At 61.3% G+C, this 23,861-nt stretch overlaps 2 protein-coding genes across 11 annotated transcripts; one reads left to right on the forward strand and one right to left on the reverse strand.

The window, feature by feature from the left end:
* Positions 1-42: 42 nt before the first annotated feature.
* Positions 43-23,167, forward strand: MED16 (mediator complex subunit 16). Of its 9 annotated transcripts, XM_074351368.1 has the most exons (17): positions 373-388; positions 1,231-1,291; positions 1,691-1,868; positions 2,450-2,557; positions 2,820-2,989; positions 4,754-5,185; positions 5,851-5,956; positions 7,916-8,071; positions 8,702-8,913; positions 9,724-9,930; positions 10,624-10,834; positions 11,298-11,431; positions 11,622-11,814; positions 12,469-12,685; positions 13,860-13,943; positions 14,421-14,561; positions 15,644-15,782. In XM_074351368.1, exons 3-16 carry the CDS (start codon positions 1,736-1,738, stop codon positions 14,545-14,547), a joined length of 2,490 nt encoding a protein of 829 aa, XP_074207469.1. In that variant the 5' UTR covers positions 373-388; positions 1,231-1,291; positions 1,691-1,735; the 3' UTR covers positions 14,548-14,561; positions 15,644-15,782. The 9 variants fall into 9 exon arrangements, with proteins under 9 accessions (XP_074207462.1, XP_074207461.1, XP_074207466.1 ...); XM_074351361.1 differs by lacking the exons at positions 1,231-1,291; positions 15,644-15,782 and adding an exon at positions 22,951-23,167 and having other exon boundaries at positions 43-388; positions 1,691-1,921; XM_074351360.1 differs by lacking the exon at positions 1,231-1,291 and having other exon boundaries at positions 43-388; positions 1,691-1,921.
* CFD (complement factor D) lies at positions 19,659-21,956 on the reverse strand. 2 transcript variants are annotated; one of them, XM_074351383.1, is made up of 5 exons: positions 21,799-21,956; positions 21,114-21,267; positions 20,886-21,030; positions 20,521-20,778; positions 19,659-19,883 (listed from the first exon to the last, which is right to left on the reverse strand). In XM_074351383.1, exons 1-5 carry the CDS (start codon positions 21,854-21,856, stop codon positions 19,722-19,724), a joined length of 777 nt encoding a protein of 258 aa, XP_074207484.1. In that variant the 5' UTR covers positions 21,857-21,956; the 3' UTR covers positions 19,659-19,721. The 2 variants fall into 2 exon arrangements, with proteins under 2 accessions (XP_074207484.1, XP_074207483.1); XM_074351382.1 differs by having other exon boundaries at positions 21,114-21,270; positions 21,799-21,954.
* Positions 23,168-23,861: the final 694 nt, after the last annotated feature.

Here is a 23,861-nt window from a genome sequence, read left to right on the forward strand (position 1 = left end):
TGAGAAAGTCTTTGTTTTTCACCAAGTATACCTCAGATGTCTGCTGGAACGCCATCAATGTATGCAAATTACCCCGGAAGCGGGGCGGGACCGGAGCCGCTGCCATCCCAGAAGTCTCCGGGAAGCGGCCGCGCTGCGCGGGCGACTCGTTGGTGCGGGGAAGATGGCGGCGCCCGAGCCGGAGCGTTAGGGCGCGTGCAGGCCCCCGCCCGCTCGTCTGGGCGCACCGGCCAGTTCGGTGGGCGCTGGGCTGGGGCTCGGGCGGCCTGCCGGCCTCCGGACGGCACCTGGTGCCACGGGGAGCGCGCAGCGGGAAAGGCGGCGACTCGCGGGCCCGGGGCGGGGCCTGTGGGGTCAGAGGGCGGGCCTGGAGAGCAAGGGGAGCTGGGTACGCGGCCTGAGCGCTCTGGGTGGGGTCTGTGGGGGTGGGTCGAGGAGGAACCTCGGGGTGAAGCCTGAGGCGCCCCGAGGGTCCGGGGGACCTGGAGCAGGGGGAGTCGGGGCGGGGCCTGGAACGCGAACGGGGGCGGGGCCTGACGTACCTCCCTGGGGAGGGGCCTGGGCGTTGTGCTGGGGTTGGGGCTTGAGAACTACGGGGGGGCTTGGGGACCGGAACTGGGGGCCAGGAACTAGGTATTAGGTGAGGGGTCCCTGGGATGGAGCCTGGGGGGTCTCACAGGGCGAATTGGAGGCAGCGCCTGGAGGACCAGCCGTATGGGGGCAGGGCCTTGGGATTGTTGGGGAGATCCTGAGGTGGAAACGGGAGTTTAGGCTGGGACCGGGGACACAGGGGGCAAACTGGGAGTGGAGTCTGGAAAGCAGATATAGTAGGGGTAGGGGCCCGGGAGGCTTAGGGGCAGAGCTTAAAGACTGTGGAAGGGACCTTGTGGTCGGGTCTTGAAGAAGCGTGGCACCCGGGGTCGGTGATTGAGAAAAATGGGTTGATGGTACTTTTCGGCCTCCCTGAGCTTTGGTAACGGTGAAAGGGAATAGCCTTAATCGATGCCGGGCACATAGCGCCGAGGAAAGGCCAGTGTTTCCGCTATCACTGTTACCTTTGGAAGTCCCGCACCAAGCTTCTGCCTGCCCCCGCCCTGCCTCCCTGCCGCCCTGCCTCTGCCAAAGGCAGCCCCACTGGTGCTCTTGGGTATCCGTGGGCTCCTCTTTAAGGACGGACCTTGGGTTGTGCCTCTTCTCACCGCTTCCTCTGCCCCATCGTTGTTCACCTAGACCACTTGTCTCCCAGCCTCGCCCTCCAGACAGCCAGAGGGGTCTGCTGAAACAGAAACAGGTCTCAGCCCTTCTGGGTGAACCCCCCAGGCCCTGCACGATCTGCCTCTTCCTCCCCTCCCCACCCTCACTTTACTCCTCTCCTACACTCACTCTGTTCAGCTACACAGCCTGACCACTCCTTCAGCACCCCAGGCTCCGTCCAGCCTCTGGGCCTTTAGCACTGGCAGTTCCCTCCGCCTGGAATGCTCTTCCTCCAGGCTGCACACCTCTATCCCTCGCACCTACACTGCGGAGGCCTCCTTGGCCATGAGTGTGTAAAATGCAGCTCCCCCGCCACACACGAGGGCAGGGATTGAGTCCACTTGTTTCCCTTTGGCGACCCAGCGCCCAGCACTGTACTCGGGGTCCTGCACACCCTGCCTGAACGTCCATGACAAGCCAGCCTTCCCTCCTTCAGGAACTGGTGGTCGCCCTCCGTGTGTGAGCTTGGCGGGTGGGCACAATGGACCTGGCTTATGTCTGCGAGTGGGAGAAATGGCCCAAGAGCACCCACTGCCCGTCGGTGCCCCTGGCCTGCGCCTGGTCCTGCCGCAACCTCATCGCCTTCACCACAGACCTCCGCAGCGACGACCAGGGTGCGCCCCTCGCCCGGCCCCCATCCCATGTCATCAGGCCCCAGCTCCTACAGGTTTCCAGCATCTCCTCATCGGTGGCAGGGGTGATGAGGGGTGAAGGGCCGAGTGTGCTCTCCCATGCCTGGAGCCAGGGGACCCTTGGGTCACCCCTGCAGAATGTGACGGGGTGATGGGTGGGTGGTTCCCTACAGCTTGGCCTGAGGCTCATGCCTGAGTTTTCCAGGCTTTTGAAAGCCTTTGAGGTGCACCAGGCCTGCGCTTGTTAGAGGAAATTGGAAAAACAGAGAAGTTTAGGATGAGGAAAACGAACCAGAGGTTCCCTCCCACGGAGAGATGCCCGACATTAGTGTTTCGGGTTTTCTCGTCCTTTCAATCACAGGTGTAGGCACACAGGTGGCAGAGTCTTGGGCCTGCTCAGGGAGGAGACCCAGCCTGTTCCTGGAAAGCCCTGGGCCGTGGGCGTGTCAGCAGCAGCTCCGCACTCACTGGAGCTGGGGCTTTGCTGGGCTTCTCCCTCGTCACCCCTGGGGTCACTGCCGGCTGTGCTGTGGTTGCCCTGTTGACCACCCAATCCCTCGCAGACCTGACCCGCATGATCCACATCCTGGACACGGAGCACCCCTGGGACGTGCACTCCATCAACTCTGAGCACAGTGAAGCCATCACCTGCCTCGAGTGGGACCAGTCAGGTGAGGGTGGGGCTGGGGGTCCGGCGGGGCCGAGGGAGGGGGCAGTGCTCATCCCTGATCTCCAATCCCTGGGCTGTCTGCTCTGTTTCCTGGTCAGTCCCCAGGGTCCAGAGCTGGGACTCAAACCATTGACCTGTGTCTTTGCGGCCCCCGCACTTCCCACTCCCCATGTCCAGAGTCCTTTCCAGAATATACCTGTGCCACTCCCCTGCTCCACCTCCCCAGAGCCTTGATGTGCCTAGCGGTGGGCTTTGTGACGCAGGCTCACGGCTCCTGTCGGCCGATGCTGACGGGCAGATCAAGTGCTGGAGCATGGCAGACCACCTGGCCAACAGCTGGGAGAGCCACGTGGGCAGCCTGGTGGAGGGGGACCCCATCGTGGCCTTGTCCTGGCTGCACAACGGTGTGAAGCTGGCCCTGCACGTGGAAAAGGTGGGTGTCCCCCCTGCGTGAGTGGGGGTGGTGGACGGGGGCCCTCACCCTTCCTGCCTACCTGCCAGCCTCCGGGCTGGCTCCTCCCCGCATTGCCAGCACCTTGGTCTCTCCAGCCGGGGCCCAGTCACGGTGGCCACCAGGCCGTGAACACCTGTTTCCAGCTGGCCATCCATTTAACTAGTGGCTGCTGTTCTCGGAATCCAGCCCACCCTTTGATTTAGTAATATCCCAGAATTCTTCCCTGGACCCCGATTCAGCCCAGTGTCTCTACTGAGAGTGGGTGCCACCCAGGTCAGGGACCCTGCGTCCATGTCCTAACCTCACACCTCCACACGTCACTTTCCTGGGGGTCACGTGGTGCTGATGGTCGTCACTGTCAGGGTTCACTGCGAAGCCGCCGTCTGGCACAGGGTGAGGGCCCAGGGCCGCCACAGGTGTTCAGACGGCTCCTCAGCTGAGCGGCCTCCAGAACCAGGAGGCCCTCCTGGATTGATGCCATGGAAAGTGACTTTTTCTCCTGTCCCTTCCCCACATCTGCCTGCCCTGAGCTCAGCTAGGCCTGGGGGCTCTTACTGTCCATGCATGGGAGCAGAGCCTGGGCGCCAGCCGCCTGCCCCAGGATAGGCCCCTGCAGCCCTCCTTTTGTGTGTTTTCTTTTTCTTCCTTTGTTTCTTTCTTTCTTTCTTTCTTTTTTTTTTTTAACAAATTTTGTTGAGATATGGTTCACATACCGAGTAACTCACTTACCTAAAGTACACAATTCAGTGGGTTTTCAGTATCTTCACAGACTAGTGCAACCGTCACCACAGGCAGTTTCAGACCATTTTCATCACCTCGAAGAAAGCTGTGTCCCCATTAGCCTCACCCCCCACCCGCTCCAGCCCCTGACCACCGGGAACCCATTCTCTGTACCCGTGGACTGGCCTGTTCTGGACGTTTCACGTCCATGGAGTCGCACACTGTGTCCTTCTGTGCCTGCTTCTCTCTCTGACCGTCGTGTTCTGAGGGTCTGTCCATGTGGGAGCGGGTGTCAGTGCTTGACTCCTTGTTACCAAATACATTTGTCTTTAAATTATAAAAGACGTATGTGCTGGTTTAAAACGCTCAGACATGGGACTTTTGAAGCCTGTGGCATTGAGGTCAGGCATTTGGCTCCCGTCTCCCAGGTAGGCACTCTCACCGCTTGTCTGGCTGCCTGGCCTTCTGGATCCTTCCCCCGTGGGAAGTGTCTTTTTCAAACGTCTGCTCTGCAGTGAAGTCGTGCACTACATGCGCTCCTTCATTGTAGTAGGGACGTTTCTCTGCATCACCACCCATGAGCTCCCGCCTTTTTGTGTCTTTTATCAACTCAAGTGACAGATCTGATGGTCCTTGAGCAGAATTCTGGCCGCTGAGAAGAAGCCTTTTAAAGCCCCAGCAGCTCAGGCCCCGCCCACCCTCTCCGGGTTCTAGAGAAATCCCACTGCGGGCATCTTGGGGTTGCTGCCCATGTCTCTCCCTGGGGGTCATCAGGGCCTTGGCTTCTTTCTCTCTGACGGGGGGTCAGAGAGGCCCACATCACAGGACGCTCGTGTGGTCAAGTGGCTGAGGCCAAACCTGGACTCAGGTTCATGGTCTCCTGGCTTCTGCCACATGGTTCTTCTGTGTTCCCAAGAGTGCGGCTTCCAGAAGAGGGTCCTCGGTCTCCCAAGGCCGATCCCTGAGGCTGAGCAGGTGCCTGGGGAAGGGGCCACACCAGGCTGACCCTCCCTCTGCCCGCAGTCAGGCGCCTCCAGCTTCGGGGAGAAGTTCTCCCGCGTCAAGTTCTCACCGTCCCTCACGCTGTTTGGGGGCAAGCCCATGGAGGGCTGGATTGCGGTGACGGTCAGCGGCCTGGTCACCGTGTCCCTGCTCAAGCCCAGCGGCCAGGTGCTGACCTCGACGGAGAGCCTGTGCCGGCTGCGTGGGCGCGCGGCCCTGGCCGACATCGCCTTCACGGGCGGCGGCAACATCGTGGTGGCCACGGCGGATGGCAGCAGCGCGTCCCCCGTACAGTTCTACAAGGTGTGCGTGAGCGTGGTCAGCGAGAAGTGCCGCATCGACACCGAGATCCTGCCCTCCCTCTTCATGCGCTGCACCACCGACCTCAACCGCAGGGACCGCCTGCCCGCCATCACCCACCTCAAGTTCCTGGCGCGGGACATGTCGGAGCAGGTGAGCCCCCTGCTGTGGCTCAGCTCCTGGCCCCATGGCCGGACCTCCAAGGGACTAAACCAGGTGTGGGCGGGGCTGGTCCCCCAGAGGCTCCAGGGAGAAGTGGCTCCTGCCTCTTCCAGCTTCTAGAGGCGCCGCATCCCTGGCCCCCGGCCCCCCCCATCCTCACCGCCAGCAGCGCAGCATCCCCCGTCTCTCTCTGACTCTGACCCTCCCGCCTGCCTCTGATGATGACTCTGTGAGGACACAGGGCCCCCTGGGAATCCAGGGTCACCCCCATCCCAGGGGCCTTAACTCAGTCCCACCTTCAGGGTCCCCTCTGCCCTGTGAGGTGACGTGTCCTCAGGTCCCAGGACCAGGGCAGGAACCAGGTTAGACGGGGTCTCATTGTAACCTCGTAGTGATAAGCCCCCACCTTCAGGAAGCCCTGACGTGTTCCCCTGGTCCCCTTTGCTTTCTGCCAGGGGCACCAGCGGGTGACTGCCCTCCCCAGGCGAGGTGCTGTCGGGGGTGGGCAGGTGTGGACTTGGGGTGGGCAGACCTGGGTTTGAGTCCACAACGGCCATGAGGTTGGTGCTGGCATGGGCCCTGTGTAGGAGCCGGAGGCCCAGAGAGGCCAGGGGGCCAAGTCCAGGCCCGCTTCCCAAGCCGCTGCCAACCCCCAGGTGCTCCTGTGCGCGTCCAGCCAGACGAGCAGCGTGGTGGAGTGCTGGTCCCTGCGCAAGGAGGGGCTCCCCGTGAACAACATCTTCCAGCAGCTCTCGCCTGCCGGTGAGCCTCCCTTTCCGCCTGGCCTTGCGTCCCGCTGTCCTGGCACTGGGCGTGGTGAGGGTGTCCCAGCGCAGGGACCCTGGGCAGGCCAGTTACACAGGCCCCTGAGTCCCAGGACCCTCTGAAACCCCGATTAGAGTGAGCGTGGGGGTGAATGGAGTTGGCCGAGAACACGCCCTCCAGCTCCCCTCGCCTCCCCTCCCCACACCACTTGGAGCCCCAAGCCCCTCACCAAGGCTGTCCCCTCTCCTGACACCTGGCGAGGCGCGGAAGCCAGAAAAGCCAGCTTCCCAGAAGCTGGGGTGACCCCGTGGCCCAGGTCTCCGGCCACCTCTGCCCTGTACACAGGGTGTTTTCCTGCAGACAGAAGCTTTGGCTCTTTGCTGATCAGCACTGATGGGCCCTGGAGTAGCTGTGGAACTGGGTCAAGAGGCCCCTCACAGCCCTGCTCACCCGCAGGGGTTACATAAGCTGCCTATTGTGGCTGGGGAGAAATTAAGTGCCCAGAGGGTCACGCTGCCTTTCCTGAGTGACCCTGCGGGCGAGTCGGGCAACATGGGGCCTCGGCCCTTCCCAGGTCTTCCTCCTTCCTCCAGGCAGCGCAGGGCCCTGTCTTCCCAACTTCTTGCCCCCCACGCCCATGGCCGGGCTTGTCCTGCACCTTGTCTCCCACCCCTGCCATCCCCAGCCCTGGGACCTAGTCACAGGTGGGACCACATCTCAAGCAGAAGGACCTCCCCTTGCTGGGTAGAGTCTTGTCCTTACGCATGTGTCGGGATGCTGGAGGTGGTCTCTGAGCTCACACGCCCAACCCCACCCCACCCCTCAGTCCAGCCTCACAGGCCTTTTGGGCTCTCAGGCCTGCCCCTTCCAGTCTCCCCTCCCCTGTCTGGTAGCCTGTCCTCCCTGAGTGTCCACCTCAGGCCCTTCTGGAGGGTGGCCACCCCTAGGCAGACCTCAGGCCCCCGTTCTACCAACCATGCTCCACACCATGGTCGAGTCAGTGGCCTGGCGTGGGTGGACAGGTGGGTTCAGGTCCAGCTCTGCCTCAGCCTCCAACTGACACGCTCCTCCGTGGACCTAGCAGGGCCCGAGCTGTCACGGCGGGTGTGGATCACTGTATGCTGCTGCCCGGGTTGTCACTCTCACAGCGCTGTTTGGTGTCGCTGCATCAGGTGCTATAGTCCACGCTGGTCTCAGGCCGAGTCGCCCCTCTCTGGGCCTCAGTCTCCCTGGGGGATGACTTTTGCCAAGAGTCCCCTTATGTGGGCTGTTCAGGGCCGAGCGCTCAGGACAGATGGGCCGAGAGGAGCTGTGTCTCAGCCAGCTTTGCCGTGTAACACACCAGCCTCGAACTCTGGCTCAGAACCACAGTCCGGAAGGTGCTGGGCTAGGCTGCCTCTGCCGCTCAGTCCTGGTTCCAGGTCTGCCGTCAGCCCCGGGGCAGCCGGGGCAGCTAACCATCGGCTGGGCGCCTGTTCACCTAGCCCAGCCTCACCTAGGTGTGTGAGCAGTACTGAGCCTTAGCTGGCATCATGCCTACCGGGCCCACGGGCCGAGTTCAGATTGACGGGAACCAGCCCACCTCTGGTTGAGGGGCTTCCTCATCACTCTGGGGCTGGGGGGTGCAGGGGGTCCATCTTGGCCCCTGGTCCGTCCAGCTGAGGCCTCCTGGGGAAAGTTGGGGTTCCACCCAGGACCTCTCAGACCATAGGGACAGAGAACCCAGCGCCAGCCGGCCGAGATGCGAGGGGAATTTTGGGGTTTTGTGGTGGTGAGGTCTGGGTTGGGGTCACTCCCTAGCACGTTGGCTCCTTCAAGGGAACATGGTGGTGCCGCCCCACCAGGCATCATGCGCTCGGGGCCCCGGGAAGGGCAGGGCGCTGGGGCAGATCATCCTCTTTGTCTTCACTTTGTTGCTGTCTGTCCCCTCAACCCCGTCCCCACCCCTGCTTTCAGTTGGCGACAAACAGCCCATGATTCTCAAATGGCGGATCCTGTCAGCCACCAACGACCTGGACCGTGTGTCTGCCGTGGCGCTGCCCAAACTGCCCATCTCGCTCACCAACACTGACCTGAAGGTGGCCAGCGACACCCAGTTCTACCCCGGCCTCGGTACAGCTGTCTCCCGAGCTCCCTGGGGGAGGTGGGCTCCGAGCTGAGTCTCAGGGTTGTGGGAGCCTGCCTCCCAGCCTCATGTCCACGAGGATGTGGGCGCTGCTTTCGGGGTTGTGTGGGCTCGGAGGGCTGGGAGGCTGGCCAACGAGCTTTGCTCTTTAACATGGAGAGAGCTGTTGGGAATCAGTAGGGGAGAAGCTGGGAACTTGTGGCAACCTGTCCATAGGCAGCATCATCCCCTTACCTCGCCCCCGCTCTGCAGTACTGCGATGTGGGTCCTGGGCACAGCCCCCGGGGGCACACAGCCACACCGCAGCCCCCAACCTCACTGACCTCCGCTGCCCCCAGGCCCTTTGTGTGCTCTGGCCCTAGGCCCTTGCGTCTGCTGTGTGTCCTACCCACTTGTCCCCCTGGACATCAGTGTTGGCTCGCATCGGCCAAAGCTCAGGGCCAGCTGCGGGGGGTGGGCAGGGGGGGAGACCCCGCAACAAGCGGCTCCAGCGATTCGGGGGCTGTTAGCAAGGGAGAGGGGAGGGCGGCTGCCAAATACCCGGGTGGGGCGGGCTTAGTGGCCCAGGCTCGGCACCCCCGGCGCAGCCTCTGCCTGACGCCGCGTGTGCCCCCCAGGGCTGGCCCTGGCCTTCCACGACGGCAGCGTCCACATCGTGCACCGGCTCTCGCTGCAGACCATGGCCGTCTTCTACAGCTCTGCGGCCCCACGCTCCGTGGACGAGCCGGCCATCAAACGCCCTCGGACCACGGGCCCTGCCATCCACTTCAAGGCCATGCAGCTCTCCTGGACCTCCCTGGCCCTCGTGGGCATCGACAGCCACGGCCGGGTATGCGCTGTCCTGAAGCGTCTTAGGCCCCTGCTGCGTGGGGGCTGAGGTTGGCCGTGCCCTCTGGGGGGGGTCTGGGCGGGGTCTCTGTCACAGGGTGGGGTGTGCGGCTCACAGCCAGCGCTTCAGAAGTGGGAGCCCCGAGGACGGTTGCTCTGCAGGGTAAGGGGTCCTGGGATTAACACCCCTAACACCACCCCAACTGTGAGGAGTAAGTGCTTGTTCCCAGAGGAACCTGCCCACGGCCTGGCCGGGACACGCAGGCAGCCCTCACACTCACACTCTTGCTTACACACATGCAGACAGGTGTTTCCACTCTCCCACGTTCACAGCCCACGTGTTCACACACGGCACGGATTCACAGACACATGCATGCGTTCGCACACTCACACTCATGTGCATGCACCCCCATCCCCCCAGAGGCAGTGGGCTCCTGGGTCGCTGTCGGGTGTGCCCTGTGATTTCTGTTCTGGCTCTGCCCGCATCTGCTCCGGCCTGTCCTCGGCATCTCTGGGTGGTGGGTTCGGATTCTCCGGAGCACTGGGTCTGTGTCTTCAGGGACCGCACGACCCCTGCCGGTCCTGTCACTGCACACATGCTCTGCTGGGTGGGAGGCCTCCCAAGTCCCTCCGGGGAAGTGCCACCGCCACAGAAACCAAGGACTCGTGACCTCATTTCACACCGTGTGGCCCGCCGGTGTCTCTGCAGCCCTCGGGTCCGACAGGACAGGACTGCAGGCCTGGACCTGGGGTGGTGCAGCCTTCCTGCCTCTCGCCACCCCGCCCCTCATGGCCCACCCTCTCCTGGCAGCTGAGCATGTTACGCATCTCGCCGTCCATGGGCCACTCGCTGGACGTGGGGCTGGCCCTCCGGCACCTGCTCTTCCTGCTGGAGTACTGCATGGTGACCGGCTATGACTGGTGGGACATCCTTCTGCACGTGCAGCCTGGCATGGTGCAGAGCCTGGTGGAGAAGCTGCACGAGGAGTACACGCGCCAGAAGGCCGAGCTGCAGCAGGTGTGCGCGCCTCCCTCCTCCGGTGACCTGCAGGCCTCCCCTCCCTGCCTGGTTGCCGGGTGCTGCCTCAGCCACCAGCGCTCGGCTGCGGGCTTGACCCCACCTGACTCTGGGTGGCCCTGGAGGCCCTTGCCCCTAAGGTAAGAGCGTAGACCATAGCTCTAAAGGTGGGAGAGGCAGAGAAGGATCCGAGGCCCGCTAGTGCACCTGTAACTCGCGGAGCCTCCCAGCTGAGGATGGCAGCTGTGCCGCTCAGCGCTTTTCAGAACCCGAAGTGGTCCTGTGTGCCAGCAGTGACCAACCAGGAGAGAGACGGGAGAGAAAGGCCCCGCCCCCAGTGCCAGCCTGACAGGTTACGTGGACTGCTGTGAGGCCCCGGGCAGTGGCGTGGGACGGGGCTGGGCTGGGCTCGGAGCCCATAATGCCAGAAGGCTAAAATCCCTGGCTTATCGGGCTGAACTGCTTGCGAGCATTTTATATTTTAAGTCCATCAGTTACCCCTGAGACGTCAGGGCTGGGTCATCCTCTGGGGGCCGTCCCCGAACATTGGGGCATCCCTGGCCCCACCCACTTCATGCCGGGAGCCCCAGTTGTGGCCCTGTGGCCCTGGGGCAGGCCTGGTCCTAGATTGAGACCCTGCTGTCCTGTGAGGAAGGTCTCTTTATCTGCCCACTCACGCCCCCCACCCCCCAGGTCCTCTCCACCCGGATCCTGGCCATGAAGGCCTCGCTCTGCAAGCTGTCGCCCTGCACAGTGACCCGTGTATGCGATTACCATGCGAAGCTCTTCCTCATTGCCATCAGCTCCACACTCAAGTCGCTGCTGCGTCCACACGTCCTCAACACACCGGATAAGAGCCCGGGAGACCGGTTGACCGAGATCTGCGCCAAGATCACGGACGTTGGTGGGTCCTGCCCGCCCCGCCCTCATGGGCTGCCGTGGTGATGGAGTGCTGTAGCGTCCATGCCACAGTGGAGGACCCTCCCAAACCACTGAGGAGGGCCCCTTGGGCATCTCATGCGTGCCAGGGGCGGGGACTCTCGCGGCAGGCAGCAACAGGGGAACAGATGACCCAGCCTAGGGGTTGGTGTCCACAGAGGTGCTGCCCATGCAGAGGGAGGCCTGGGGGCCGGCGGGAGCTGCAGGGTGCCCGGTACAGGGAGTCCGAGAGGCGGGCAGGGAGTTCTGAAGGCCAGCAGTGGACACTTGGAGCTCCTCCAGCCAGCCCTTCCCTCCAGGGTCCTGGACTCAGCCTTGCTGACCCCTCATTTGCTTGTTCACAACGTCGGGGTCGGCTTTCCGGGGCTCAGCTCATAGTGGGTGCTCATGATGAACATGTGAGGTCCTGACTTTCTGTCCCCGGCTAGACATTGACAAGGTCATGATCAACCTCAAGACGGAAGAGTTTGTCCTGGACATGAACACACTGCAGGCACTGCAGCAGCTCCTGCAGTGGGTGGGCGACTTCGTGCTCTACCTGCTGGCTAGTCTGCCCAATCAGGTGTGCCTGCTGCGGCTCGGACGCCCCACCTCCCCGGCCCCGCCCCCCGAAGCCCCACCCGCCGCTCCCGCCCCTCCCGAAGCCCCACCTCCTCCGGCCCCGCCTCCCCCGAAACACCCACCCCTCAGGACCTGAGTTCCAAGGACGCCGCGCACACTGAAGTGCACAACCAGGGCACCTCTCCCCGTAGGGCTCCCCACTGCGGCCAGGCCACAGCTTCCTGCGGGACGGCACCTCGCTGGGCATGCTGCGTGAGCTGATGGTCGTCATCCGCATCTGGGGCCTGCTGAAGCCCAGCTGCCTGCCTGTGTACACGGCCACCTCAGACACCCAGGACAGCATGTCCCTGCTCTTCCGCCTGCTCACCAAGCTCTGGATCTGCTGTAAGACACACGGCCTTCTGCTCTCATTCCTCCATCGAAATACAAGCCCTGACTGAGTCCCTCCACCAGAATATAAGCTCCCACAGGTCAAATTGTTGTCTTGGCCTCCACTGTTTCCCCAGCACAGGTCCAGGCACAGTGTGAGTGCTCATGAAACTCAGCCATTCTTAACGCACACGTGTCTTGGGTCACCAGGTGTGTGTTTCTGGAGCCAGACTCTGTTGCTGTCGCATCTCTGATGCCAGAAAGGGCACCCAGTGCTCGCTGCGTATTTTTTTGTCTTTTTTCAGTTTCGTTTTGTTTTGTTTTGGGGGGAGGTAATTAGGTTTTATGTAATTACTTATTTATTCTGATGGAGGTGCCAGGGGTTGAACCCAGGACCTCGTGCATGCTAAGCAGGCGCTCTACCACTGAGCTATAGCCTCCCCTACTTCGCTGCGTATTTTTTAAATGAGTAAGTGGGTCCCCATTTTACAGAGGAGAAGGCTGAGGCCAAAGGGGGAAGGAGCCTTCCAGGGCCACCCAGGAAATCAGGGAAGGGCTGGGGCCTGCACTTGGTGTTTTGTGAGCTGAGGAGGCCAGGGTGCCTCCTGGGTGGGCAGTGCTCCCGGCAGGGCTGTGGAGAGTGACACGCCCGTGGTCCCCTCCCTGCAGGCCGTGACGAGGGCCCAACGAGCGAGCCGGACGAGGCGCTCGTTGATGAGTGCTGCCTGCTGCCCAGCCAGCTGCTCATCCCCACCCTGGACTGGCTGCCAGTCAGCGACGGCCTGGTCAGCCGCCTGCAGCCCAAGCAGCCCCTGCGTCTGCACTTCGGCAAGACTCCTGCTCTGCCTGGCAGCGCGACCACCTTGCAGCTGGACGGCCTCATCAGGTGCGTACCCGTTTCTGCCTCTGGCCCTTGGCACGGCCCTTCCTTCTGGCAGAGTCTTCCCAAAACCAGCCTGATCTCCTTCACACCTCTGTCTCAGGGCCTTTGCACGTGCTGTGCTGTCTGCATCCTTCCAGCCTGACCTAAATGCTGTTCCGGAGAATTCCGCTACCTCCGAGTCCCTCTCCCCTGCCTGTCACTTCCCTCATCCAGTTACCTCAGCCTACACTGACTTACGCCCTCGTCTCTCTGGGTGTTGTCATCCTTCCTCTGGTCTGTCCCCACACATACGCAGGAGCCATGTGGCTGACCTTGGCTGCTCAGGCTCCAACCCCTCCAGAGTTCAAGCTGATACCCCAAGCCCTCCACCAGAAATTACACTGCAGCACAGACTGCCTGGCAGGGCCCAAGGCCCCGGGGAGGCAGAACAGTCCCTAGGCAGGACCTTCCCAGGTTTTAGAGGAACCTTTCTTTGGAATGTGTGGGTCCTGGACAGGCCATGCCACGCCTGCCAAGTTAACCCTTTACTGCCCAGCCATGCTGTGGGGTGGGTGTTTGTCCCCTTTTTATAGGCAAGTAAACTGAACCTGAGGGCTGCAGTCAGGAAGCCGGCCACGATCCCAGGACCCTGCAGACTGCCTCCTGTTTCCAGTGCTCAAGCGATGAATTCCCCAGGCAGTGTCACTAGGGGCGGGGCCTTAGCACCTTGCAGCCCCTGCTCCTGGAAGCCGCTCTGGGCCTTGTTCCACGAGACCTCCACATTTTCTTTCTTGTCTCGTGGAGGGAGGAATGGCCTGAGGAATCACACGCTGTGGTTTGCGTCTGGGCTTTAGGAAAACCTTACAAGAAGAGGTGGCTGGTCACTCAAGGGGTTTCACACTCTTTCAGAGGTTTTCAAACGTTCCGCACCGGTAAAACAAGCGGGCCCGCCCCAGCCCCGCGTTCCCTCTGACGGGTCTCGGCCCAGGTTCTCAGCTGTTGTGGGGGTGCGGGCCCTCCAGTGGGGGCGTCTGTGTGTGGGAGCCCCACTGGTGGACGTCCCCCCCTCCTTCCCCAAGTGTGCACGTCACGCCCGCTTTGCTTCTAGGCTGCGGATCTGCACTGGCGGGCGGGTGCACGTGGTGTGGGTGCATGCACATGGGTGCAGCAGCCCCTCACGCGCTGCTGTCCCTGCCAGGGCGCCGGGCCACCCCAAGACGGACCACCTGCGGAGGCTGCACCTGGGCGCCCATCCCACGGAGGAGTGCAAGGCGTGCACCAGGTGAGCGCCCGCCGGCCCCGCCCTCTGTGCTGCCCCTGGCCACTTGGGGCCTCGGGTTCCAAGTGGAACCTGCGAGCAGGGGTCTCCGGCAGCCTCCCCGAGTGTCCTGTCCCAGGGCGCTGATTGTGAGTGCTTCGTCCGAGCCTGCCCCGGTGGCGCTCCCAGTCACCTGACCAGGACAGAAATGAAGGAGTGACCGCAGCAGTGCTGCGCTTCTCAGACACTGCCTGTGTTGCTGCAGACCACCCCGGGTCGCACCACTAGGGGCTGGCTGAGACCGCCGGCCCTCCTCCACCACTCAGGAAGGTGGGGATCGATGTCTGAGCTGGGACGGAAGGACGCAGAGGAGTCCGCTCGTCATAGGCTGGGGGCGTGCAGGGAACGGCGTTCCTGGGCCAGCAGAGCATGGGCAAAAAAGGCCCTGCGCAGGTGGGGGCCCAGCCCCGCCCAGCACCCCACCGCCGGCTCTGCCTGCAGGTGTGGCTGCGTCACCATGCTCAAGTCACCCAACAAGACGACGGCTGTCAAACAGTGGGAGCAGCGCTGGATCAAGAACTGCCTGTGTGGGGGGCTGTGGCGGCGAGTGCCCCTCAGCTGTCCCTGAGCGCACCCAGCCCTGTAAGTGGAGGCTCCAGACGGCCTTTAATTATTAGTTGGATGACTTCCTTTTTATTTTCATTTTATTGAAGTGTAGTTGATTTACAGCGTTGTCTCTGGTGCACAGCAAAGTGAGTCAGCTCTGCGTATACTTTTCCAGGTTCTCTTTTGTTATAGTTTATTACAAGTTAATGAGTCTAGTTCCCTGTGCTGTACAGTGGGTCCTTGTTTATCTATTTTATATGCAGTCGTTTGTATCTGCTAACCCCAGACTCCTAATTTGCCTCTCCCCACTCTTTTCCCCTTTGGTAACCCTAAGTTTGCCTTCTCTGTCTGTGAGTCCGTTTCTCTGTTTTGTCAATAAGTTTATTTGTGTCGTATTTCAGATTCTGTATGTGAGTGATACCCTGTGATTCTTGTCTTTCTCCGTGTGACTTCACTTATTGTGACGATCTCCAGGTCCATCCACGTTGCTGCAAATGGTAGTATTTCATTCCTTATGGCTGAGTAGTATTCCACTGTGTATGCAGACCACATTTTCTTTACCCAGTCATCTGTCGTCGATGGACATTTAGGCTGCTTCCATGCCTTGGCTGCTGTAGATAGTGCTGCTGTGGACCTCGGGGTGCAGGTGTTGTTTCGCGTTAGAGTGCTCTCCAGTTGTACACCCAGGAGTGGGACTGCTGGGCCACATGGTGCGTCTGCTTTTAGTTTTCTAAGGAATCTCCATACTGTTTTCCTTAGTGGCTGCACCAAACTGCATTCCCGCCAGCAGTGTCAGAGGGTTCCCCTTTCTCCACACCCTCTCCAGTACTTATTATTTGTGGACTTCTTGATGATGGCTTTTCTGACAGGTGTGACTTGACACCTCACCGTGGTTCTGATTTGCGTTTCTCTGATAATTAGCAATACTGAGCATCTTTTCATGTGCTTATTGGCTGGCTGGCTGGCTGTCTCTGGAGAAATGTCTGTCTAGGTTTTCTGCCCATCTTTTGATGAGATTGTTTGTTTTTTTGTTTTTCAGTTGTACGAGCTGCTTGTATATTTTGGAAATTAATGCCTTGTCAGTGGCATCATTTGCAAATATTTTCTCCCATTTGTAGATTGTCTCTTTATGGTTTATGGTTTCCTTTGCAAAATGTAAGTGGATTCCTGATGGATTTCAAGGAAGGCCATACTGTCCCCTTGCCGGAGACAGAGCAGCTGTGTACTCCAGACCTTCATCGGGTGCGTTAGACAGCGCCACCTTGAACTATGCTTTTGGGGCCTTGTCAGCCGCAGCCAGCACCCCGGTGCCCGACAGGGCAGGAGAGGACACGGCCTGAAGCGTCGAGTTGGCGCCCGCAGCCCCAGGCGCTGCTCTTTCCCCCCCGCGGGCCTGGCGGTGAGCCCCGGGAGGAGGGCCCGGCCGCGTGGCCACCCTGCCAGCTGGTGACTGAGACCGCCCCGGGCAGAGCCAGGGCCCGTGTGCCGCGTCTGGGACCTCTGAGTGCCACGGGTCCAGGATGGCCCAGGCCTCTGCCCTTTGGAACTTTTCACCTGCACCCATCAGGCCGCCTGCCCCGGTTCACTCACCTGTGCCTGTTGATAGATACCAAGCCCTCGTGTCCAGAGGTCTGTGAGCGGGGCGGGCCCAGGAAAGCCCCCACAGGCCGTCTCGTCGGTGTCCCGGGCACGGCCCCTCCCCAAGCCTCGTCCAGTTCCTGCTCCCTTCCCTGGCTGTGTGGTTCTGCCCCTCGTGTGTTGCTGTCTTGCTGTGCCAGCGTTATTGAGCACTAGTGTACGCCAGGCACAGGGTCCCCGTGGGGAGCAGTAGGCTAGATGTGGCTGGGGGTGCTCCCTGCCCCCAGTTTCTGCTGATATGAGCACCTCTGTCTCTTGTCCCCCCTACCTGGCCCCGCCCCCGGGTTCTGGGAGCTCAGGCCTCATTCCCCAGGGGCCCTGTGTCTGTCAGCAGCCACTTTCAGAATCTGTCTGGCTCCCCGTGGCCTCCAGGCACAGTGGCTGCCTGTTAAGTGGTAATTGGTTCTCTTGTTTTCCTTCTGGAGATCAGAGGGAGGGTAGGCCAAGTGGCGGGAGGTCAACTCACGCTGCTATGTCAGGCTTTCCGGGGGTGGCCAAGCTCCGGGAGCCCCATTATCTGGGCTGGGGGCCTGTCTCCCTTCCACCTGCGGCAGCCACCGCACCAGAGGGAGGGTGACAGCATCCAGGGCCAGCACAGCCTGCGGCTGAGGTTGCGTCTGCTGGGAGGGGGTGGTAAGCCCGGGTCCGGCACCTGGATGTGCGCTCGCTGCCCGGAGGAGGGAGGTGTCTGTAAACCATTTGCTCTAACTGGAGGTGCAGGAGGAGGGCCTCTCCTCCGGGACCTTCCCACCCAAACCGCGCCCACACTGTCGGGTGGGGGCCATAAAAGGCTGTCCTTACTGGTTCCTGCACATTTTTTCTCGGCCTCTTATGATCAGTTATGTCTCCCATACCTCATTTGACCATATGTTTTTAAGCAATTTGCCATTCTTAAGTCATTCTAAAGTCTTTAAACTAGTTAATTGTCTTAGAAAAATGAGTCTGTTTTCTTGCACTTACATGTCACTGGCCTAGCATTGAATTGTGGGGGTTTTACAACCTGGCCACTGTCCTCGGACGGCTCTGTGGAGGGCGGGCCCCTGGCCCCTCCCCTTGGGTCTGGGGGCTCGTGCCTGTTCCCACCTGCCCTGCGCAGTGGGAGTGGCGCCGTGTGGCCCTGAGGCTGGAGGGGACCGGCCTGGCTCCTGGGCCCTCATCTGGGCCCCGGGGCCGCAAGGAAGCCCATGCGACGTGGGGAGGTGCGTGTGGGCGCTCAGTACACCTCACCCCACGCCTCCGGACACCTCCAGGCCCCGAGGCTCCAGTCACCTAGATGGTGGAGCCGGGACGAGCCCCCGTGCCCATAGGACCCCCAACCCTTGTAAGCTGCGCTCAGTGGACAGTGAATATGGAGAGGCAGGGGTTCAGCATTGCCAAGTCTGGGGCGGTTTGTTACGCGGCAGCAGATAACCAGAACATTTCGGGACTGCTGTGACAAGCCCAGTGGGCTTCAGCGTGCCGGGCTGTCCAGAATCTTTGGCTCATCCGGGGCCATGGGGTGCTGCCTGCTGTGGGTCCTTCTGGAATGTCCTTCCTGGTTGAGAGGGGGTTGTGGTCCCACCTCTTAGGGCAGCAGCAGCACATGGTATCAGGGCGTGAAAGGGCGGTTCAGTCCGCGTGTCCCCATGCCCCTCCTTACAGATCAGGGAGCTGAGGCCGCCGTTCTCCAGAAGAGAAGTGGGAAGCAGCCCTGGACTCCCTCTGGCCAGTGGGGCACAGCCACGTGGCCCTCCCTGCGCTCCCTGTCCGTCCTGCCCTCCCCCGTGGCTTGGGGCGTCCCCTCACCGCCTCCCCCACAAGTGTCCAGGGGGTGTTGCTAGAAGCGGCCTGCAGGGTCACAAGGCTCTCAGATGGCTCTGTCACGCCTGGGTTTCCATTGTGACTGCAGAGCACCCCCCATAGGGTAGAAGGTATTAAGCCTAGGTCTCCTGCCTGGAAACACACAGACCCCTCCCCAGGCTGCATCTCCCACTCCATCTGGTCCTGCTCTGACCCTCCAGGCCCGGAGAGTCTGGGCCCCCAGCTCACCGACGGGGACAGTCTGCTTTCATCTGTACCCCCAGTGGTGTTGCCAAATAACACGCAGGATGCAGTTCAATTTGAATTTCAGGTGGACGATGCATACTGTCTTAGCATAAATCTGTCCCAAATATTACATGGGATATACTTACGTTACACACAGTATTTGCTGTTTTTCTGAAATTCCCATTTAACTGGATGTCCTGTATTTTTATTTGCTAAATCCAGTAATCCTCCTGCACCCCACCCACCACCACCAAACTGGATCATTTCAAAGGCACTCCGTGGCGTCATGTTTCATTCAGGAAATACCTGTTGGATGAATGAGTCTGTCGTGGCTGACCCGCAGCTGTGTTTCCCTCTCCCCTCTTTTTCAAATGTGTACAACTTAAATTATGAAATTTGCAGCTAGGCTGAGGAAAGACTCAGACTTGTCATCAGAATGACTAGATGAGTGCCGTCCTGTCCAGTGGAGTATTTGGCTAAGGTCCTATGAGCAGGGCTGGGTCTTAGCTGTGTCTCCAGTACTCAGCCCAGGGCCAGGTACACAGTGGGCGTTTGACAAGTGTTTACATATGAATGAATGGCTCCCAGTTGAACCCTCCGTACAGGAAAATGAAACCTGGCCACAGGTTCCGATTCTAGTCCCTGGTGGGGCACAGGGCTTCACCTCTCAGACCCTCTGTCTTTTTCAACCAAAGGGACTCCCTTAGTGGACCAGGCTTAACACCTGGGGCCTACTAGGTGCTGGGCTTCAGTGGCCCCTCATCCAAGTGGGAGAAGGGCCCTCTGTCACCTCCCAGAAGTGTGAAGTGAGACCCGGGAGGGCAGTGAGTCACCTGGACCCCCCAGTCAGTGTGGCTGCTCTGGGACTCCTTCCCGCTTTCCTCAGCCAGTGAACCTGGCAGCACCTAGGGGTGCCTATGAGCACAGGCGCCATAGCTCCGGGTTCAATTGCAGGCTTTGCTCAGGGGCGTCTGTGTGACCTCAGGAGAGTCACACGGTCTCTCTGAGCCTGCTTCCCGATTTGGGACTTGGGTCATAAGAACACAACTTCTCTGTGTACCTCAATCTCAGCCTAGAGCGGGATCTTGCACACGGAAGGCCTTCACGTTCTGCTTGGGGAGCAGAGGGAAAGCTGGACGTTCCCCGGACCCAGTGGACACCCACGCCCAGGGGGGCACCTCCCTGGGTTCGGGGCTCCTCCAATTTCCAGGGAAGAGTAAGAGCGCCACCGTGTGGCAGAGGTGTGAAGCAACTCCTGGCAGCTCCAGCCAGGCTTGAAAGGCGTCAGTTCCCTGGACTTTTGCCTCCGAAGGTCCCTCCGCCGGACACGCCGTCTCAGCCTTTCGGTCACCTCACCTCCTGGCACTGCATTACCAGGGCAAACGCTTTTGTTTGCTGATTGCGGCCACCCCCTTGGCTCGCCTCCGTCTGCTCGCGCGCGCAGCTCGCAGTCAATACAGACAGGCTGGATGCAGGAAGGGTTGACTTTATTGCTCGGCCCCACCCCCGCGACCGCCGCCCCGCAGGCCCTCCTTAGGCGGCTGCTCCCTCAGCCATCACGCCGTCGATCCAGGCTGCATAGCTAGCCAAACGCGTGTAGATGCCGGGCTTCTTGCGGTTGCCGCAGACTCGGGAGCCTGAGGTGACCACACCTTCGGCCACGCCCCCGCACACCAGCGGGCCTCCCGAGTCGCCCTGCGTGGGGTGGGGTGGGGTCGTGAGGTCTGGTGCAGGCCCGGCCGCAGGCGTCCGGCCCGCCCTCCCGTGTCGGGTGAGCTCCACCGGCGCCCGCTGCATTCCCGCTTGTCCCTCTGGCCGCAACCTGCTCCCAGCTGGAGCTGCCAGGAGTTGCTTCAGTCTCCCAGGGCCTTGCTCACTGCTGCGGGCTCTACCCACTAAGGCCCCGTCTCCCCGAATTTTGGCTCCGCCCCTCTCTGTCCCGGACCTGTCCCAGGCTCAGCCATCCGCCTCCTCCTCCGACCCTGCCCCCACTCCCCGCCCTCTCCAAGCCCAGGCCCCGCCTCGTACATACCCTCTTCCAGATCCCACCTCTCCTCCCAGCCCTATCTTGACGTCGGGCCAGACACGCTCACCCAGCCTGTCCCGTGATTGACCCTCCCATCTGGGGCCCCGACACCTGTCTCGGGCCACGCCCACTCCTGGATCCATCCTGGTCAGTGCAAACTCCGCCCACGCGCTAAGCCCCGCCTCCCGCCCTGCCTTTCTGTCGTCCCCGCCCATCCGCGGGCCAGCCCCTTCTGTCCCCCATCCCTTCGCCTGGCCACACGCTCCATCACGCCCCTCCCCCGCTCGGCCCCGCCCCGCCGCACACCTTGCAGGTGTCCCGGCGGTTGCTCTCCGCGCACATCATGCGCTGGGTGATGGTGCCGTCATGGTACGTGCGCAGGTTGCAGGTGGCGCGGTCCATCACCGGCAGGAGCAAGTGCTGCAGGCGGTCGGGCCGGCGGCCCGTGTAGCTGACCACGCCCCAGCCGGCCACATCGCAGAGTGTGCCGGCCGCCACGTCTCGGTCCTCGCGCTGCCAGGGCAGGGGCTGCACGGCGGGGCCCAGCACGGCCTTCTCAGAGAGCTGGGGGACGGGGCGGAAGCCGGCATTAGGGTGGGGCGGGGGCGGGGGCGGGGGCGGGGGCGGGGGCCCGAGTGCAGGAGTGGGGACTGCGGAGAGACTTAGCAGACCTGCAGCAAGAGGAGGTCGTGGTCGATGGTGTCAGGTCGGCTGTCCGGGTGGGGCACTGCGCGGAGCACGTCGTACAGGCGCTTGGTGGGCTCCGGCTGCGACAGGGAGTGCGCGCCCAGGAGCACCTGCAGCTTCCCGTCGGCCCTGGGAGTGCGGTGGGCCCGCATCAGAGCCACGTCCTGGCCCCACCAAAACCCCCTTCGGGAACTTTGCCCCAGGCCACTCACACGTCCTCCAGGCAGTGCGCGGCGCTCAGCACCCACTGCTGGGCGGCGAGGAAGCCTCCGCACACGTGCTTGCCGTTCACCTGCACCGAGGCCATGTAGGGCCGCGCGTGGGACTTGGCCTCTCTGCCGCCCAGGATCCGGCCTTGGGGCTGTGCTGCTGGAGGCAGGCAGGTCTGCGTGAGGCCTCCAGGGGTGATGGCAGCCCAGCCCTCAGATTCCCCCTATACCCCCGGGCAGCTCCAGCACCCCTCAGAACTGAAATGCCAGCCTTGGAATCCTCCCAGAGTTGCAAACTCCAGGGGCCCAGGGAGGAATGCCCAAGAAGACAGGTGGCAGTGAGGGACAGAGTCTGGGGCAAATTCCATACCTACACGTCCGGCCTAACGGCTCCAACTGAAATATAAGAAAAACGGGACTGACCAAACTCACAGCCCCACCAGACAGCTGCCCCTTGGGCTGCAGGTTTTCCACTGTAGAGTTAGTCTCACTGTGCGCAAAAAGCTAGGGTCAAAATTTTGAGAATTCCTTGGTTTTCAGAGCCTTGTGTTCACGTGGACACCGCCACCTCTCTGCCTACTCAGTGGGGCTGGAGGACAGTTGTGTTCGATGGAAGGGGTCCCTCTGGCTGACTGCCCTGCAGGCCAGTGGCCCCCACAGCTGTCACACCAGGCCCAGGTCCACTCACCGCATACAGCCACTCCCAGGAGGATCAGAGCCGCCAGGTGCAGCGAGCGGCCCGCCATGGTGCTGCCGGGGCCTTGACACTGACCCAGGCGGGATGCTGGGGGTGCTGCCGGGGCCTCGACACTGACCCAGGCGGGATGCTGGGGCTGCTTTTATGAGGCTGGAAGAGGGCGGGCACTCCCACAGGCCCTGTCTGCCAAGTGGGCAGAGACCCAGCTGGGCAAAGAGGAGCCTCCTGTCCATCCCCCCTGGGGTGGGGTGGGGGGTATCTCCTGCTGGAATTTTGTACCAAGAGTAGACAGGCTGCTGGGCGTGCCGGCTGCCTCTGAGCCTGGCCCAGGCCCGGCCCAGGCCCAGCCCGGCCCAGCCCAGGTGTGGAGAGCAGACCCTCAGGATGGGCAGCAGGCAGAGCAGAGGGATGGAACTGCCCCCCAGCCCAGTAACCCCAGAGTGCCCTTCCAGCCCCAGAGTTTCGCAACAGCAGCTGGAGACCACAGTTTGTAAACAACTCATTTCCTCATTTTCTGCCCCTCCCTTCTTTCTCTTCCTCTGGACACTTGGAGAAGAGGTCAGGTGGGGGAGGGGGAAGGTCTGCTGTGGCTCTGGGACTTGATACCCCAACAAGTAGAATATTGGAAAGGTAGCGTGTAGGGCAGCTGGAAAACCTGTTGGATACAAGTGATGGAAAAATCTAGTCGAACTGAGTGGAGGAGCCTTCAACAAGGAAATTTAAATGGAAAGTTCCCGGTCTACCTTCAGGTGTAGCTTGTTCCAGGCACCTGAACAATGTTAGGTCTGTGCCTCTGGTTCCCCCCTTTCCTCTTTGATGGCTTTTTCCTCACCAGGCGCCCTCACTGTGACCTCAGGAGCCCCTCCGCAAATTCCCCATCCCTCTAGGCAACATCTCAAGGCTGTCTCTGATTGGCCGAGCTTGGATCTCATGCTCCTAAACACTCATTGTGGGCAGGAGCTGATAGGTTCCAATGAGCGGAACCTGGGTCACGTGGCCTCTGTAAGTTGGGGGTGGTGGGTCAGCATCTCCTGAACCTACTAAGAGAGGTGCTTCCTGCAACCAGAAGTGGGAGGGGACCTCGAACATACCCAGTGGGGACAGTGTGCAGTATTTTTACTTTTACTTCTTTTTCTTTCACAGTGGACTATTTCATTTGTACAGAGAAAAATAGGAAACAACGTCACAAATGTGACTGGTCAGATCCTAACATGCTTCCTGGCTAAAATCAGAAACTCTGACCAAAAGCCCATTGGGATGTGGAGTCCAGATTATGTAAGAGTATTGGAAATTGCAACAAAGTTTGGAAATGACCCAACAAGACAGGACGGTTCAATAAATAACCCTGCTTGTCCCCGGATGCTTTGTTGACGCGGAAAGACGGACAGGGTGTAGTATTAAGTGGAAAAAGCAATTGCAGGGCAGCGGGTCACCTTTCTGAGCAGTGTGCATGTGTGTGTGCGGTGTGCCCAGGGGGCACCCGGTGGGGAGAGCAGGCGGGCAGAGGGAACAGCCAAAGTAAAGACCCTGGCGTGGGGCCCAGGCTGGTGGGGCCCACTGGGAGGAGAGCGGTGGGGGGACAGGGTGGGAGGGGTTTGTTCCCACCTTGCGCTGTGGCGGCAGGGTGAGGGAGGTGGCGTCCCTTCTCTCACTTGCTCGCTTGGGCGGCTGTTCCCCCACCACTAGACTGTGAGCTGCCTGATGAGAGAGGCCGTGTGTGTGCCGCGGTCCCCGCCTGTGGCCCCCAGGGGTTCCTCCCCAGGCTCAAGGAAACAGAAGAGGGTACTGGCTGGTCGCCTCCCCAGGCTGTGCCTCCCTTGGGGCTAGGTGACTCCTTGCAAAATACCTGCTCTGCTTTGCCGCCCTCCGCCCCCGACCCCACCAAGGCGAAGGCTGGGGAGGTGGAGGAGAGATCGTCTCCCCACCCAGTGAGGTCGAGGCTGGCCTGGGACCCCAGCTCCTGTCCGGATCCTTCCTAGACAGCACCTCACTCTTCCCCATGGGGAAACTGAGGCTCAGAGACAGGGAGCAAGTTGCCCAAAGTCACAAAGCTG

Source organism: Camelus bactrianus, chromosome 22, assembly GCF_048773025.1.
Source record: "Camelus bactrianus isolate YW-2024 breed Bactrian camel chromosome 22, ASM4877302v1, whole genome shotgun sequence".
NCBI classification, from domain to species: domain Eukaryota; kingdom Metazoa; phylum Chordata; class Mammalia; order Artiodactyla; family Camelidae; genus Camelus; species Camelus bactrianus.

What these genes read in the sequence shown, in the direction of transcription:
- CFD (XM_074351382.1), bottom strand. Translation starts at nt 21,856, where the DNA reads ATGGCGGGCCGCTCGCTGCACCTGGCGGCTCTGATCCTCCTGGGAGTG. An exon ending in CCTGGGAGTGGCTGTATGCG is followed by an intron (nt 21,271 to 21,798) that starts GTGAGTGGACCT and finishes GCCTGCCTCCAG; the next exon opens with CAGCACAGCCCCAAGGCCGG. An exon ending in ACCGCCGGGACACCTGCAAG is followed by an intron (nt 19,884 to 20,520) that starts GTGTGCGGCGGG and finishes CACCCCACGCAG; the next exon opens with GGCGACTCGGGAGGCCCGCT.
- MED16 (XM_074351361.1), top strand. Translation starts at nt 58, where the DNA reads ATGTATGCAAATTACCCCGGAAGCGGGGCGGGACCGGAGCCGCTGCCA. An exon ending in CCAGCAGCTCTCGCCTGCCG is followed by an intron (nt 5,957 to 7,915) that starts GTGAGCCTCCCT and finishes CCCTGCTTTCAG; the next exon opens with TTGGCGACAAACAGCCCATG. An exon ending in GAGTGCAAGGCGTGCACCAG is followed by an intron (nt 13,944 to 14,420) that starts GTGAGCGCCCGC and finishes CTCTGCCTGCAG; the next exon opens with GTGTGGCTGCGTCACCATGC.